This window comes from Pleurodeles waltl, chromosome 2_2, assembly GCF_031143425.1.
Source record: "Pleurodeles waltl isolate 20211129_DDA chromosome 2_2, aPleWal1.hap1.20221129, whole genome shotgun sequence".
NCBI lineage: Eukaryota > Metazoa > Chordata > Amphibia > Caudata > Salamandridae > Pleurodeles > Pleurodeles waltl.
The window spans coordinates 507,772,732-507,789,046 of record NC_090439.1 but is presented as its reverse complement, the minus strand read 5'-3'; the positions used below and the strand labels follow the sequence as shown (position 1 = coordinate 507,789,046).

Below are 16,315 nucleotides of genomic sequence, written 5' to 3'. Positions count from 1 at the left end.
CGACCTACTAAGATAATCATCTCAATAGACTTATTTTGTAAGTTAAGGGTATATCTGATTGCCAACAAAAATATTCGTTTTTGGTTGTTTCATGCCTTTTGCTTGGCCATGTCTTTTCACATCACCATTCCAATGTCTAATCATAAATGGAGTCCTGTAGAAATCTGTTGCAGTACTGACTGTCCGCATTACAAAGTGAATATATTACAAAGTGAATCACTATCTCAGAATTTACTTTCGGTTACTATTTTTCTACAATTATTTTGAATGTAGGCAAGTTACAAAAAAACAAAAAAAACAATTGAATGAGGTGCAAGGAGTCTCCATCACTTTTCCGAGTACATTAGCACAGCATCATGCCATCATCGATTACAACCTAGGAGTCAAAACCAACATCCTAAATATTGCACGAAATAGAAAGCTGCTCAAAATGTTCTCGCACAAAGAGAAAAACCATCTTGATACAGGCATTAAGACTAGAAATTGGTTTGTCTAGCATTTGGGATAAGGTACTGGCAGTTCATAAAATAAAATGGTACAATGGATCACAGAGAAAATGAAACAGATATTTTGTGCATTTAGACCTTACAACAAGTACAAATTCATAGTTCCTCAACATCTAAATGGGCAGTTTTTGTTCCCCAAAATTCATAAACATCTGCAGATAAACAAAAACACACAGGACCCATTTCAACACCACAACAGTAGTATATCCAAGTTGGAATTAAGTACAAGTTTTAAGGTTGTAAATACACATTTGAAATTCACCCTTGAAAAAATTATCAAGTCACACATATCAGCACATGTAGTAAATCTGCTTTAAAGGGCAGAATGGGCATTCTAAGAAACAAACATCCTGAAAAGTTTGTAAACACCAGAAACATACTTGTTTGTAGATATTCACAAACGTTCTCATAACCAATTCCCTTCCTGGCTCTGTGAGAACGTAATTTCCTTTGAGAGCTGGGGTAAGTCCAACTACCAAAAATCAACCACCTGCCAGGAGCCTTCTTGGCCAATGGCACCATAATAAATGGGCTTGTGATTTCAACAAACAAATAGAAGTCAGTGCAGAAAGAGTTTTAGGAACCGATAAAGCACTGCAAGTTCCCAAATTAACCTCATGCATTCTACAATAATGAATATATTGGATCCATCTCAAATATACCGCTGACAGGCAGACATTGGATTAGACTGAGGGATGCAACTCTTGGCAGGCTCAACAAAACAACAAACCTTCCAGAAGGTGTGTCTACCTACAGAGAAAACATATTATCTGCCAAGAGGTATGTCAATGGCTGCCGCTCAGGGACAGAATTACATTCAAGGTTCTCTGTGATGTACACAAAGCTTATTTAGGTAAAGACATACAGGATTTCTATAGAAGCTGGCACCTCATTATGAGCCACACAAGACTTTGTGATCAACAACAACATATCTTAGCTATCAAAAAAACTTAGTGGCTGAAATATACAGAGAAGACCCTTGGATTCCACGCACTAGGGTTGAGTGAAAATAACTGCAGAAAATCAAATTGGGCATAATTTACCTTTTTTGTTCACATATGGAGTGGTTAAAAACAACCACATCTGCTGTACAAGCTAACCAGAGAAAGGAGTGTATTTCCCAAACTGTTTGAAATTCCTTAACTGCGAGAAACCCTTAATTTTGCAGTGCTTTTGGACAGATGTGCAACTGCAATAAAGAGATGTGGGCCTCTCTTTCACTGAGCACACTAACTCTTCACCACCTTAAATATTATTTTTCTGATTCAACCCACTGAATAAATACATTATACGAGCATTAGCAATGCCCATAAGATCTGGCTTGTGAATGAAAGCACACTGTGTCACTGATGGGTTTGGTCACCCAATAACATCATCATCATAAATGCACTGTCACTCATCTTTGCACTCCTGCATCCATTTATCCACCCACTGAATCATTCTTGATTTCACCCCCTGCCAATAAAAACAATAAAACATACATAAACTAAACAACATATGAAAGATCAATTAAAACAATACAAGTGAAAAAAAAAGAAAATATGTTGCCATTTAAACATGGTGGGCATATGCTTACAATACCAAAACTAAATGTAACCACGGGTGTCCATCTTGCAGACGTATTGTAAATAGGCTATTATTGGTTTAACGTTTCAGCATCATGGCCACATAAAGGTACTGTCCATAATTTGTTGCAGAGGATCAGCAGGGAGAGCTCGTGGGTGTTGTTGTTGGGATTGGCAGCGCCGAGGGAAGGTCAACTGGTGAAGGTCTTGGCACCGGAAATCTTTCAGGCAGCATAGGGGAAATTTACTGTGGAATGGTGGGATGAACAGTCGTGAGGGAGGAACAGCTGGCAGAAAATCCAAAATGAGCCCCAATAAGTCCCATGGTGCCAACAGGCACTCCAGAGGGGACAGCTACAAGCCTAAACATCTCCATCATGGTGTGCATAAAGAACGTCAAACTGGCAACCAGCACTGGGGCTAAGCATGAGGTGGCATCAGGAAAGGCATCTGAGGTTGATGGAATGGTTTAGGCCGCAGGGTTGCACCAGCAATGCTGCCGGCAGAGGCTCAATGAGAGAAGTTAAGTCCACCAGTTCCAGTGAAAATTCCACAGGTGGTGAGTGTTAAAGTGATTTACCTTTAAAGAAGGAATGCTGCTTAGAAAAGGAACCTCCCATGCCTGTCTTCTTGTGCTCCCTTTGTTTTTTCTTCGAAGACTTCGACCAAGGAAAGGATCTGGTGCGAGTGGTGCCAAGTTCAGTGTGAGCCATAAAACATTTGCCACTGTAATCGTGTATGGCCTTGGGATGCATGAGGCCATGCTTGTCACATGACCTTGAGACGTGCCCGATTCCAAGCACCAAAGACTCACTTCATGAGGGTCCGAAATGTGCCCATTAAGTTGATTTCATTCTCGATAGGGGTTCCTCAGGGAAGACATCCCTAGCACTGCACTCAAATTTGACACGTGAGAAAAAGATCTGTTAAAAAAAAAAAAGGAAGGCTCTAAATCAGTGTGGAAGTGTGCATAAAAAAGGGGTGGGCACTGCAGGTCTCCAGTGATTTCATCATGGTGTCAGTTCAGGCTCTGAAATTGAACCAGCACACCCTACCGGTCCAGGAGAGGTATTAAAATTTCCAGATCCAGTCTGATGTCTGGGGATATTCAACATGTGAGGAATCTGTAGGTAGAAGTGTTGATCGGAAAAGTTGATTCAGAAGAAGGTCACAGAATAAAGATGTGACCTCAGTGGTTACGATTTCCTAGCTTGTGCCACCTTTGGGGGCAAAGTTTGAAGCTTCATCTCGAAAGAGGAATTCAGGTATTCAATCTCGCGCAACCTTCCCTAACTGTGGCTCAAGGACTTGTCCTACTGTAGGATTCAGAGCTGAAAATAAACAACAAGATTGAGGGGAAACAGCTGTAGTGTAAGAAGGAAGCAACCTGAGCACAGCAATAAGACAAAAGAAACTACTGTTTCCAGCTTGCCAAAAGTTAAGGCATTTGCATGGCATCACATCCAGCATCTCTGCCCTGTCTCATCTTCCTGGATGGTCTGGACGACAGATTTTGAGCTCCAAAGAGACTGAATGTAAATATGAAGAGAAACAACTGGAATATGCAGGAATATGATGACTTCTGCCACCACAACATCAAGGTTGCTTGTTTTCCTATTTTGGCATTAAAACTGAAGGGTTCAGCAGGACTTCAAATTCATTAAATATAGCCTTGTGGAGTCCTCACAGGCCACACCAGTCTGCCTAGCCCCGATGGGAGACTCCAACTTTCATTTTTATGTCTAAGCATGAAGGCAACTTTGTTGGTGGGTGGGGGGGGGGGGAGTGGGGGGGGGGGGTGAGGGGCAGTGGACTCTTATCTGATCTGCACATGAGCACGGTTGCTTGAAAAGGCATCAAAGACCTCGTCACTCACTTCCATAGACTTCTATTGGAACATTTTGCCACTTAAAGTTATGAAAACGTATGTCCCCGGATTCATTATCCGATTTAGACTATCCTTGTGTCATTTACTTAAAACTATTTGTTCCTTTTTAATAAATTATCTTGGGGACGTCACTGTTTGATTTTCTTGACTTTGCTGTTTAGTGCTGTTTGAACACATCACAAGCCTCCTCTGAGAAAGACCTGTCGCTTAACACTTTTTGCTACCAGGGTTTCTGTGCATTTTGAGTCATAATTATATGTCATAGGGGCAGGAAAGGCCTAACCCATAAATTCCAAAAAATTAGCACAATGTTCCTCGTAGAAGCCTACAGTAACTGAACAAGACATCATATTATTCCTTTGGTGAGAGCTTTCAACCCCAAAGTAATAATCCAGTCTATTACAGTTATGTAAAATAAATATTTGTATTCATGTACTAAGAAACCACATACCTTGTTCTTTTTCCAGCGACTTGTTCTTTGGATTTGCCAAACATGGGTTCAGTTGAAGCACAGATGCTGGTTCACATACCTTCTTTTCGGTCTTTGTTTTTTTTCTTGCAAGCCCAGGCACACCAGTAACCTAACAAAGACACAATGCAATCAGATCACCGCTCCGTTTATCAAACCTATCCATATGCCCTCCCTTCCGTCTATCCACCAACCCCTGTACATACATTCATCCATCCTCCCTGTCCATCCATTCACTCACCCACCCATCTGTACCTTTACTTCATCAAAAAGCTGATCTGAGTCGCTAGCGCCCTTTAGCAAGGCAGCAGTTTTAAATGAATAACTATCCTCCCGTTGCAATGTTTTCTCGCTGGAAGTAGTTTTGCCAAGAAGCTCGTGAGTCACCTCGGCACAGAGATCCTCTGTGAAATCTCTAGTTCCCTTGTAGCTCCCATTATATGGCTTTGTAACCTGCTGTAGTGTATCATACAGAGTACTTTGCTTTAGTTTAGCTTTACAAGTCCCTCTTGTATGGTTTGTTTCTTTAGAACGAACAGCTGAAAATCGATCTGAAAGATCAAGAGGTTTATCAACTGAATTGTCTGCATTAGAGTATGCTCTGACAGGCAAATTGTTTTCTTTGTTAAATGTCTTTTCACAGCAGGAATCACTTTCAGGGCTTTCCTCATTTTTTCTCTTTTCACCTCTACCTCCAAGTCGTTTAGATGCCATATAAAAGTCATTATTTTCAGTGGAATCATCTTTACTTGGACTTGTACAAGAAAATAGTTCACTTGTACTCCTCTTCAAGACCATGTGTCTGCTGGCAGATGACTGACTGAGTACAGTTTTCACCTCAGGTCCAATCACAAGAGGAGCAACAAGGGCTACATCTTCAGATTTTGATCGGCCTTTTAATGTCCTGAAGTCTGATGTGTTGTGTGAGGGGGCTCTTTCTGTATTTACTTTCCTTCCAGGTCCCAAGAGAGAAGGGGAAGAAGACATGTCACGCTCCGGGCTGTCACGGGTAACAGGTGGTGCTCCAAACACAGGTGAAGCTGGCACATGCGCCCATTCTGCACCATCTTGTATTTCCTGAGAAGAATCTTCATACCTGAATAACAATAATATTTACTCATTGTAATACGGTTATTAATACTTTAAACAGCACCTAAGTGAAAAACAGTAAAAAACAAAAACATATGTATAAAAATGAGAGAACATTTTATCTTTAAATCACAGAAAAGACCGGTTGTGGCAAGAATGATCTGAAAACCTTCAAACGTTTGCTGTAGCATTTGGCACTTTGACAAAGGTACTGCAAATGCAAATTCTCTTTTGTCCATGTCATACATTTTCAAGTCTCTTTCATCAAGTGGTTCTACACAGGAACTGGCTGGACCTACACGAGGATGCTACTGCAGTGACGAAATTTGTCCTCACTACAAAAGATAGTTTTCAGGGACCGTATATGTTTAATTCCAGCAGGTAATATTAGCTGATGAGGTGGCTGGGTTCTCTATATACGTAGCAGACCCTCACAACCATTTCGGCTTCTGCTTTGCTCAAGTAGTACAAGATTGTTTACTCAGTGGCTGCACAGCTGGATTTTCAAACAAATTGTGTGAATATTACATTTGGAATGTGGAATCAATGAAGTCCTGAGATCTTTTGAGATATGCAATAATCAGGTGATATTGTCAGTGATGTTCAGTCCATATGGATGAAATGCTTTTAAACTGTACATCCAGACGTTTTCTCTGGAGTCCAGTGGTTCTTCCTTTATTAATTAGTGAGAAATTTGAGAGGCCCATAGTGAATCTTTTAGCATTATCGACAATTTGCTACAAGATTTGAAGATGGTTCCCTGTGGAACAAGTCTTAAAGGAAAAACTACTGGACTCCAGAGAAAACATCTGGATGCACCATTTAAAATTATTGCAATGTCAGCAGCAAAGCCACTCACTATGTTTTGTACTACCTGAGGAAGGCAAAAGCCGAATCCTTTATAGTGGAGATATATGTTTTTTTCTTTTGGCGAGTCTATCTGTTTCAGTCACTTCTTTCCAAGTACTTTATATTTAATGTATGATAGTGAAATCTGAGGAAAACACAGAAATCAAAACATAGCATGCAGCATAAAGCGCCACATTACTTAATATGCAAAATAATGTCCATTTATGATGAACAATTTATAATAACTGATTTAATGACATTTACAACAGGTGTGGGATTAAGCAGTCATTGAGGCTATGGTTCTTCACCAAACTGATTAGAGAAGGTACGGTGAAGTTGGAAAGGCTTTCAGAAAAAGCAAACAAACGGCGGAAATTATGTTAGATCTTACCCAATGTTACCATCATTGCTCCTGAAGGATTCCTGATCAAAGGGTGCACTGGAATCTCTCTCTGACAGTGTTTGCTGTGCTAGTGTTCTAGAAGGGCTACCTCTCCGAGAAGACAGGACACTCTCTGAATCCTGTATGAAGAAAAAAAAAAAAGAGAAAGAGTGGCTGATTCGCATTGTAGAACATTTACTATTTTAAAAGACAGTAAATCTCAATAATGATGTTATTTGAGTTGCTAGAATTCAAAGACATCCTAAGATAAAAAGCATACTTCTAGAAGAAGATTAAGTGCATCTACCCATAAATGAACAGGTGCAAATTCTTTGTTTCTTTGAGATATTCGTTTTATGTACAGTGAATATTTCCATAGTTTTCCCATGTGAATTTATTTTCAGTGAATATTTACAAAGTTTTCCAGCATTGAATTGTTCCAACCAATAACACATGTATAGTTATCCTTGTCTAAGAGCAGCCGACACGTGTTTCGTCCCCTGAGTCCCTTTGCATCGGATGGCCGATATGAGGGTATGACACCTATGATTGAATAGCATGACTAGCCATTTAACATGCAGTCTGCATATTTTTTTACGAGGGTCTCCACATTATTCTTTTGGCACTCAAATAGATTGGTATGCTCACAAGAATCAAATGTTATAGCAGTATCTCTTACTTAGTTTGTTTAAACTTTAAGATGGCATTTACTGGGTTAATAGTATGCGTTATTGTGAATTGCCCTTACACCATTTAGGTTAAAAAAATGTACCAATTTTCTCTGAGTTACTGTATTACATGAACTATTCAATGTCTTTCTGTCTAGATGAATTCTACACGGACATGATACTTTTAATGAATTGAATATTGCATCTAAACTGAACTATACCATGAACTATAAAAAGCTATATGAATTATGCATGTAAAGAAAAATAATTGCTGAAGCTTTCTTGTATAGAGTTATCTTGATTTTATTACTTGCATGATGTTGATGTCACAACGGTGTATGGGTCTTCTTTTCTCTTTCCTTACAACTTCTCTTCTTTATGATTTTTTGGTATTTGGCCAATGGTATTAACAACCGTTACCTGCTAACAATTATTACAACATGTTGATCTTTAAGTAAACAGTTGAATGCCAGTACCACACTTCACTATAATGCCCTGGTAACTCAGTCACACACTTCAATTTTGCATGACTCAAATATAATACTTTTCCTAGGAATGGAGAATTAAAACTTGAACACTTACAGGAAGTCAAGTTTTTCTTTTTCTTTCACTTCACGCATGGTGGGGGACACACCTGCCTATTGAAAAACTCCAATCACTCACCACAACCTACGCTATTTGTTTCCTTGCAGCCTTGAGAAAGCCTCAGGCTACCGAGCCGCACAGCAGGGCAAAAAACCTGTCGGCTGCCAATAGACAAGGATTACTTTACATTGGTTGAAACAATTCACGCTGGAAACTTTGGAGATATTCACTGTAAATAAATTCACACTCAAACTGTGGAAATATTCACTGTAAATAAAACACATCTCAAAGAAACAACAAAATAATCTGCACCTGTGTATTTATGGGTAGATGCACTTAATCATCTTCTACAAGTATAGTGACACAGAGGTACAGAAGGTTTCAACCTTAAACAGTGGACTATCTCCCATTCGTAGATTATGGGTATTTTGCAACGGGGTTGGAGCGCTGGACCTTGGAGCATACTACCATAAGATTTTTTTAAAAACAGTGGAGTTTCGATTGGAGGGAAAAAATTAGATATGGAAATCTTAATTAGTTTTATTATGATTCCTGTATTCTTTGCGTCTCTCTGAATGAAAGCAAAATTAACCTAGTTCCACCTTACAATAGGATCAGAAACAGCTTCTGAAAGCTGCTATAAAACAAAGTAGCAAGCAACGAGCACATCAAAAGTACCATCCTGTGGCCACTTTGCTGCCATGGTACCTTCACATTTCCATCTTAGCTTCATTTTACTAAATCTGCCTGAACAGATATCTCAGATGAAGTAGGGGTGGGTGGTGACTGCTGATTAGTGGTGATGGACGACAACCCTGAACTAGGGGCAGCACTTGCCAAAAGAGTATATTTGGCTTTTTTATTGACTTTTTACTACTTACACCCTATTCGCCATATGCCTAATTAAGGAGGGGTAAAAGTGGAAAAGAGGACCAAATCAGACACCCAAGGTTTGTGGTAAATATGTAGTTCCAAAGTCTTAAACTACCTTATTTTAACATTTAAGTCACCCATAAGGTGTGCCCTATGAGCCCCTAAGGTTGGGTGCTATGTAACTATAAGAAGGGACCTTATAAAAATAGTTTTATAAGCCCTGGTGAGGTAAAACAGCCAAATTTGTTTTTCCCTCATTGTAGTGAATGGTCTCCGTAGGCTAGAATGGGAAGACTATATTTTAATTGTAAAGGTCCCCTTAAGTAACAGATACCAAGAGTTTGGTATCAAATTAATTGTTATAATAAATCCCACAACTTCCAGTTGTTGGATTTAAAATAACTTGTTCAGGTAAAGAGTTTTAAACTTTACCTGAAAAGTTGCCAACTTCAGCCCTGCAGTGTTTTTGCTGCTGTGCTCTGATTTGCCAGCCTCTGGCAGCCTGGCCAGGCTGCCTTGATGAGGTGTGAAGTGGCCTGGCTTCACACAAAGAGATGTGCCTGTGGGAGGAGATCTCCCCTCAGCAGATGGTGAGGCAGGAAGGGGGGAGAGCTGCCAAACTGGTCTTCGAAGGCAGAGAAGGACATTTGGAGCAACCCAGCAACACCCCTACATCATGCAAACCCAGACAATTAGGTGCCCCCTTGATTAGATTAGGAGAGGGGTGTGTTTAGGATTTTTAGCCACACCAGTGGGTGGGCTCAGCCAGATGTAACCTCCAAAAATCACTTTCAGCCATGATGGATTTTTGAGGAATGTTGCCTCCTGGGATTGATTTTTGCCACACTTCCCAGGAAGTGGTCATCACAGGGGGAAGGACCCTGCACCTGATTAGAGAACCAGGAGCCCCCTGTTGTTCACCCAGGAGCAAGGATAAAACTGGCAGATCTGCACCCACACCTCAGATCCCCATCAGATTCCAACAAGGAAGAACCACAGAAGAAGAAGGACTGCCCTGCTGGACCCCTGGCCTGCACCTGGACCCTGCACTCTGAAGGACTGCACCAGCTGCACACTTGGGCTTCACCACAAGAAGGACTTTGCCTGGCTTCAACTGGTTCAAGGAGGGACTCCCTGCTTGCTACAGGTGAAAAATTGCTAACCAGAGTCCCCAGCCCCAACTCCTGAAGAAATCAACCAGCTGACCACTGTCCAGTGGCCAAAAAGGAGTGTGCGCCAGGTGCATTCTGGGAGTTGTAGTCTACCCCCCCCCCCCCCCCCCCCCCCCCCCAAGGATCATCTCCTCGGAGCTTCTGGAATCTTGGTGTGAGCTGTGGACCCCAAAAGAACCTTAAAGGAACATCTGGAAGAAGATCCAGAAGTTTGGAGAACTTTTGGTAAAAAGCTCCATAGAGGGACTGACCCGCCGCGGCAACTCTAGCCGGCTTGCCTCAACCGCGACCCGGCCTGACTTGCAGGTTCATCCTGGTGAAGAAAATCTCCCAAAAAGAGACTAAGGCCCTCAATTCCTACTCAGGCGGGCGGCGGTCGCCGCCGGCCGGGCGAGAACCGCCATATGGCCGCTCCGCGGTCGAAAGACTGCTGGGGCCATTCCGACATTCCCGCCGGCCCAGCGGGAAGGCGGCCTGCAACACTGGAGCCGGCTCCGAATGGAAGCGGCGGTGTTGCAGGTGTGCGACGGGTGCAGTTGCACCAGTCGCGCTTTTCACTGTCTGCTAAGCAGACAGTGAAAAGCATGCTGGGGCCCTGTTAGGGGGCCCCTGGACACCCGTTCCCGGCATCCTCTTCCTTGCAGCACCGCCATGGAGGATTAGCCCAGCCGGGGGAAATCCGGCGGGAAACCGCCAGACCCGGTTTTCCGACCGCGGCTTTACCGCCGCGGTCGGAATGGGCTTTGAAGCACCGCCAGCCTGTTGGCAGTGCTTCAGTCATCCGGGTCAGAATGACCCCCTAAGTCCGAACGTAGGAAGTTGACCGGGACCTCCCAGCCAGCGTATCAGAGGAGGGCTCCAAGGACGTTGGATTTGATTTTGCCCTGGTCGAGGTGCGACCAGATTGGCGCTTTTTGTTTCTAGGCGCTAGAAAACAATAATTCTTTAAAAATTCATATCTCCGGTTCCCCTTATATGATTATTCGTTTTTGTGTCATTTTAAAGATAAAAATATAATCTATTTTTATAAATTGGTTTTGGATTTTTAAACTGTTTCCTGTGTTTTATTTAATTACTGTTTTGTGATATTTGAATGCTTTACACTCTGTCTCCTAAGTTAAGCCTTGTCGCTCGTTGCCAAGCTACCAAGTGTTGAGCTGGGTTTAATTTACTGAGACCTAACTGGACCTAAGTGGAGGCCTACTGCTAAGTGTAGGTACTTACCTGCCCTTACCAATAACCCATATTCCAACAAATGTATTCTTAGTTTTCCAGATACCACAAAGGTCACCAGGTCAAGTGCGAGTAGTACCTGATGAGAACCCAGCTTGTGGAAGCATTCCCTCTCTAAAACAGGAGCAGTGAATCGGACAAGAAGACATGCTCCCTTGCCAGACAGACAGCAAAGCAGGACTGCTTTTGAACACTGAATAACGTCTTAACACATAACAGAAGACTTTGCAGTTTTAAGGCATTTCCTAATAAGTTTCTGCACCACATAATCCACGTACAGTAGAAATCCAAGGAGGAGAGGGGGTCGTGCTTGAGGGTTGACCTTCACATGGTTCTTGTGAATGAGGGGTGAAGGGAGGGTAGCGCTTGGAAACTGGCCACACAGCTCCGTATGCTCACATAAAATCTGTTCTGTATACTCTGAACGTCTTTGAAGCTGTTTGCTGTGCTGCACAGAATCATGAAGCCCTGACCAGTAAGACGTCCGTGACAAGCTTCTGAGAGCATCAAGCCGACTGTCGGCGTAAGAGGAGTTCGGAGAGTGACAGCCCAACAAACGAACTAATGAGCATGCTCAACAGCAGGGAAGCCTGGGTAGAGGCAGGAAAGAGGCGGACAGGAAAATGTTCCTTAAAAATGTTCCCGTACATAATATGCAGGATTACTTGCACTAGAAACAATAACCCATCCATCATCAGCTTGCTGGATTCTGGTTTTTAGCCCATCTCACACAGGGAATCCTGAAAAAGTCTTAAAGGAGAAGAGGATTGATATACTAAGACGTCTATTTGACTCAAAGGAGATGAAGGCATCAGTTGTTCTGATCAAACGTTCTGTTAATTCTGCAGAAAGAACTCCCTCAGCCAATAATTAATATAATCTTTAAAAAGTAGGTACAGGTTTTCAGTGCTATGAAGGTCTGAGAAGGCTTGTGCATCCTCTGCAACACCTGGTCACAAAAGAAGGCTGTATAAGTTACTGGAGAACAAAGACCTTGCAAGCTCTGGAAGTGATGGGCAGTAGCGATATTATTTCACTGGTTGTTAATTAACAGTGAATGTAATAGGCAGGGTAACAGTCAGGATAACAAGAAAGCAACACTTTAGTGATAAAATAAGCCATTGGTTGTTAAAGCCACATGCTCAAACTGACTGTGGACGAAACAAACTCAAACCAAATTATGGTCCCACTGGGATGGAAGGTCAGAAGCTGGATATTTACTTCATTAAAGACAACAGTGTTAGCCAAACGCCTGCTCTTACAGGCACACAGCCACATGAAACATCTGCCTTCCAACCCTTGGATACCCCCTTGGGTTAGGTGTAGGAAAGGACAAGGAATTACTGAAAGTCCAATAAAATAGTTTAAAACCAAGCTATGCAGCATGGGCAGGGCAATCTCACTTGCTCTTGGCCACCTTGCTACTGAACCAGGAAAGATTAGATGGTCAAATGCTATATTCTCATGAACTTCATGGGAGAGTTCAGAAACAAAATGGAGGGATGACAAAACCTCTTCCTTCCCAAAACAGAAGGTCCAGCAGAGTTCAAGTGAAACTAACTGAAAGCAGGAGCAGCTGCAAAAGTTAGACCTGGTAAGCACATGCCAGGGTTGTTAAAGTTCTAAGGTAACTGGGGGCTTTCATTTATCTAAGGAAGAAGTCGAAGCAAGAAGGGAATAGAATCGGTAAAAGAATCTCACATTTGTTTAAAGCATCCTTCACCAAGCTTGACCTACGTAAAATTAGGCAACCACCTTGGGGAAGTGATGTTCTGGTTGGTGGCATGAAGATCAAATCTAGGTAATCATATACTCAGTGATTTACCCTCAAAGCAGATGGGAAATGAAACCTGGTGAATTCCCTTCCCATTGTAATTCTAGTTGAGGTAAAAAGTAACCAGTGATGAGTTGTGCAAAATCTCCAACTTCCAAACTGTACATCGATTTTCAGCTGGCAAAGAGGCTGTGTGTTGCCTGCTGTTTTTTTTTTTTTTGCCCAATACATTGCATTGCGACAACATGGTGTGTCTCAAAAGAGTGGAACATTTACAATCATTAATCAATAGCTGTAATGAAATGTCAAACCAGCTGAGCGGCAGTGAGGTGTTAATAACTCAGCATCCCCACCCCGCCCCATATAAATGTCCACAACTTGGGTCCACAATTGCAGCACCCCTACAGACACCAATAATAAGATGTGTTTGCGCAGGGGGATGCTGGGTTAGTAAAAGTACTCACCATTGAAAACTGAAGCTGGAAAAAGGTAGAGAGTTATGACGAGGCTCACATGGATTTGGAAGGACACATGCCAAATAAACCACCCATTTGTTATTCTTATCCATGACACTGCAGACCTGCAGGCCATCTGCTAAGCAGTGCCCAAGAAGGATAAGTTAGGAAAGCATTTATTGAACTAATGGGGCAGAGATAGGATGAGAGTTGAAGAAAGCTTATTCACAAAAACAAACTAAGCAGTATTTTTAAATTAGGTTCAGGTCCAATGTGGCAATAAGCAGACACCAAGCATCTCCCCAGATACATTGTCTCTAAATGCATCTTGTAGGACCCTCCAGGACACCAAGTTCCAGGCCGCTATCACAGTTGCATTTCCAAGAATTGGTGAAAATACATTTTGCAGACAGCTGTGCTGTCAAGTCACATAGGAAAATATCTGCACAATGCAAAGGATGATTGCCACCTGAGTTTGAACAGCTTTTCAAATTGTAAGCAATACATTCAACTGGAGCATTTTACAAGTTTCTCTTTACATTCTAAATTACTGTAGTGGAAAATGGGCATGAAGTGTTTATCGGCTGATGATCTGCACAATGCAAGAAGCTCATGTAATCCTTCCTGGACATGCTTCAGTATATTGTCCATGAAGTGCTTAGGCACCTGCTGTGCCTGACCGATAGAAGGATCAGTGGTTTACATTGGATGTTCTGTTCTTTCCCTTCATGCAGCAGTTTGTGCTGCTAACATGTTGTTCCGTTTTTCATGGTTTCATTCTATCACCTTAGTTACTGAACCCATCTCATTAGGGAACACGATCATGGGCAGAAGCCTGGATAGAATACTTTTTCTGTATGGCCTCACTCTGAGAATTTCCAGCTAAGAAAATTCAGACATCACCCTGCCTCTCCTTGCTCTATATTAATGACCTCAATGGCAAAAGGTCTTGTGTCCTTGGGGTTTGGGGGAGGAGGGGAGCAATTATCCATTCTTACTCTTATTGTAGCTTTCACTCAGAATCTATGCCTACATCGGGGACACTGATTCATTACATATACCCTTCAACTTCACTCTGGTATTGCGACTTGATCCAAAAATCAACCTTGAATCATAGTGCCTGCCCCTTTGCATACAAGATGTTCCTCCCCTACTTAGACACTGCCGGTGTGGAGTCACCTAAATTCTACTCACTTGTTTCTTCCCGTCAATTCAACAGGCCGTTATTTAGTTTGACTGGTCTACTTATTCTTTGTCTGCTTTGACTAAAGATTACTTAATGGGAATTTTAAATCATCAGCCCCTTAATTACAAGCAATCCACTAATTTCAAAAGGCACATGTAAAGACTTCACCCAACATTGTGTCGGTCCACGAGCATTATGAGTGTGAACATTTTATGAGACTATGCGGTCACACTGTAAAATATTTACATCTCTGCTGCAAAAATACTGTAACATGGATAATTTATGAAATACACATGTTTTTTCTGGAACTGGACTAAAAAAGAGACTCTTGGAAAAAGGTGTATTTCCGAGGGAACTACTGTAAAAATGAAAAGAAAAAAACAAAACACTGTGGAATATCTTTCTTTGTTCAAGCAGCCAAACTTAAAACATTCAGTACCCACACACGTAAGATCCACTGTCAACGATCTTCGCGTCAGAAGATTACTCAAAGAGCTAGCTCTTACCTAAATAACAACTATACTGACAACAACAGTGTACCACTACAAAATATTCAGATATGACCGACTATGTATCTTGCCGATTAGTGATGAAGTTGTTATACATGTGTCACTGCACACTGAGCTATGAATTCATACATTCATATAAGGAAAAAACAGGTATATTACATCACAAGAGACATGCACATATCAGACAGTGACATAATTGTGGTTTATATGTACTTACAAGTACATATATAGAAGAGTTTATGCTTGCTAAAATAACTCTAAGAAAGGTCATGGAAAAATCTGTATATATATATATATATATATATATATATATATATATATATATATATATATATATATATATATATATATATAAAGATATATATATATATATATATATATATATATACACACACAAAATAACTGTGCACATGATTATATACAGGTTTCTGCAGGCAATACAACCATACCAATGATTACAAGAATCGTGTTGGAAATGGCCCTCTCTACAGGGTCACTCCTAAAATTTGCCTCCCTCCTACTTTTTGCTGAGTTGTCTGCTTGTTGGCCTTAGGACTCTGTGCCCTTTACCACTGCTAACCAGTGCTAAAGTGCTTGTGCTCCCTCCCTAAAACATGGTTTGATTGGCATATTTAATTTACATGCAAGTCCCCTGTAAAGTGGTATACCATATACCAGGGGCCTGTAAATTAAATGCTTATCAGTGGGCCTGCAGTACTTATTGTGCCACCCACTTATGTAGCCCTGCCAATGCAGCCTGAAGTCATTGTCCCACTGCCATGTCGACTTGGCATTTAAAACCACTTGCCCTGCCTTACACTCCCCTTTATTTACATATATGTCACTCCTCAGGTAGTCCCTAGGTAGCCCATAGGGCAGCGTGCTGTGTAATCAAAAGGTAGGACATGTACTTTTAAGTTTCACATGTCGTACTAGTGAAAAACTCCCAAATTAATTTTTCACTACTTTGAGGCCCACCTCTTTCATAGGATAACATTGGGGATTCCTTTTTATATTTAATAATCTGTAAATCCTAACCCAGAGGTGGTAGATACATTATGCTTGGTGTAGGAAAGTACCATCTTGCCTGGCATGTTACCCCCATTTTTCAC

At 41.5% G+C, this 16,315-nt stretch overlaps 1 protein-coding gene across 4 annotated transcripts in view; it reads right to left on the bottom strand.

Annotated features, from left to right (window-relative positions):
* RBBP8 (RB binding protein 8, endonuclease) overlaps positions 1 to 16,315 on the bottom strand; it is a 382,091-nt gene that overhangs the window by 71,970 nt on the left and 293,806 nt on the right. For 3 of the 4 annotated variants that reach the window (XM_069220014.1, XM_069220013.1, XM_069220016.1), the window contains 3 exons: positions 6,758 to 6,888; positions 4,684 to 5,524; positions 4,411 to 4,540 (listed from right to left, as the gene is read on the bottom strand). In XM_069220014.1, coding sequence (XP_069076115.1) covers positions 4,411 to 4,540; positions 4,684 to 5,524; positions 6,758 to 6,888 — 1,102 coding nt within the window. The remainder of the gene's footprint in view (positions 1 to 4,410; positions 4,541 to 4,683; positions 5,525 to 6,757; positions 6,889 to 16,315) is intronic. The other variant, XM_069220015.1, reaches the window with a different exon arrangement.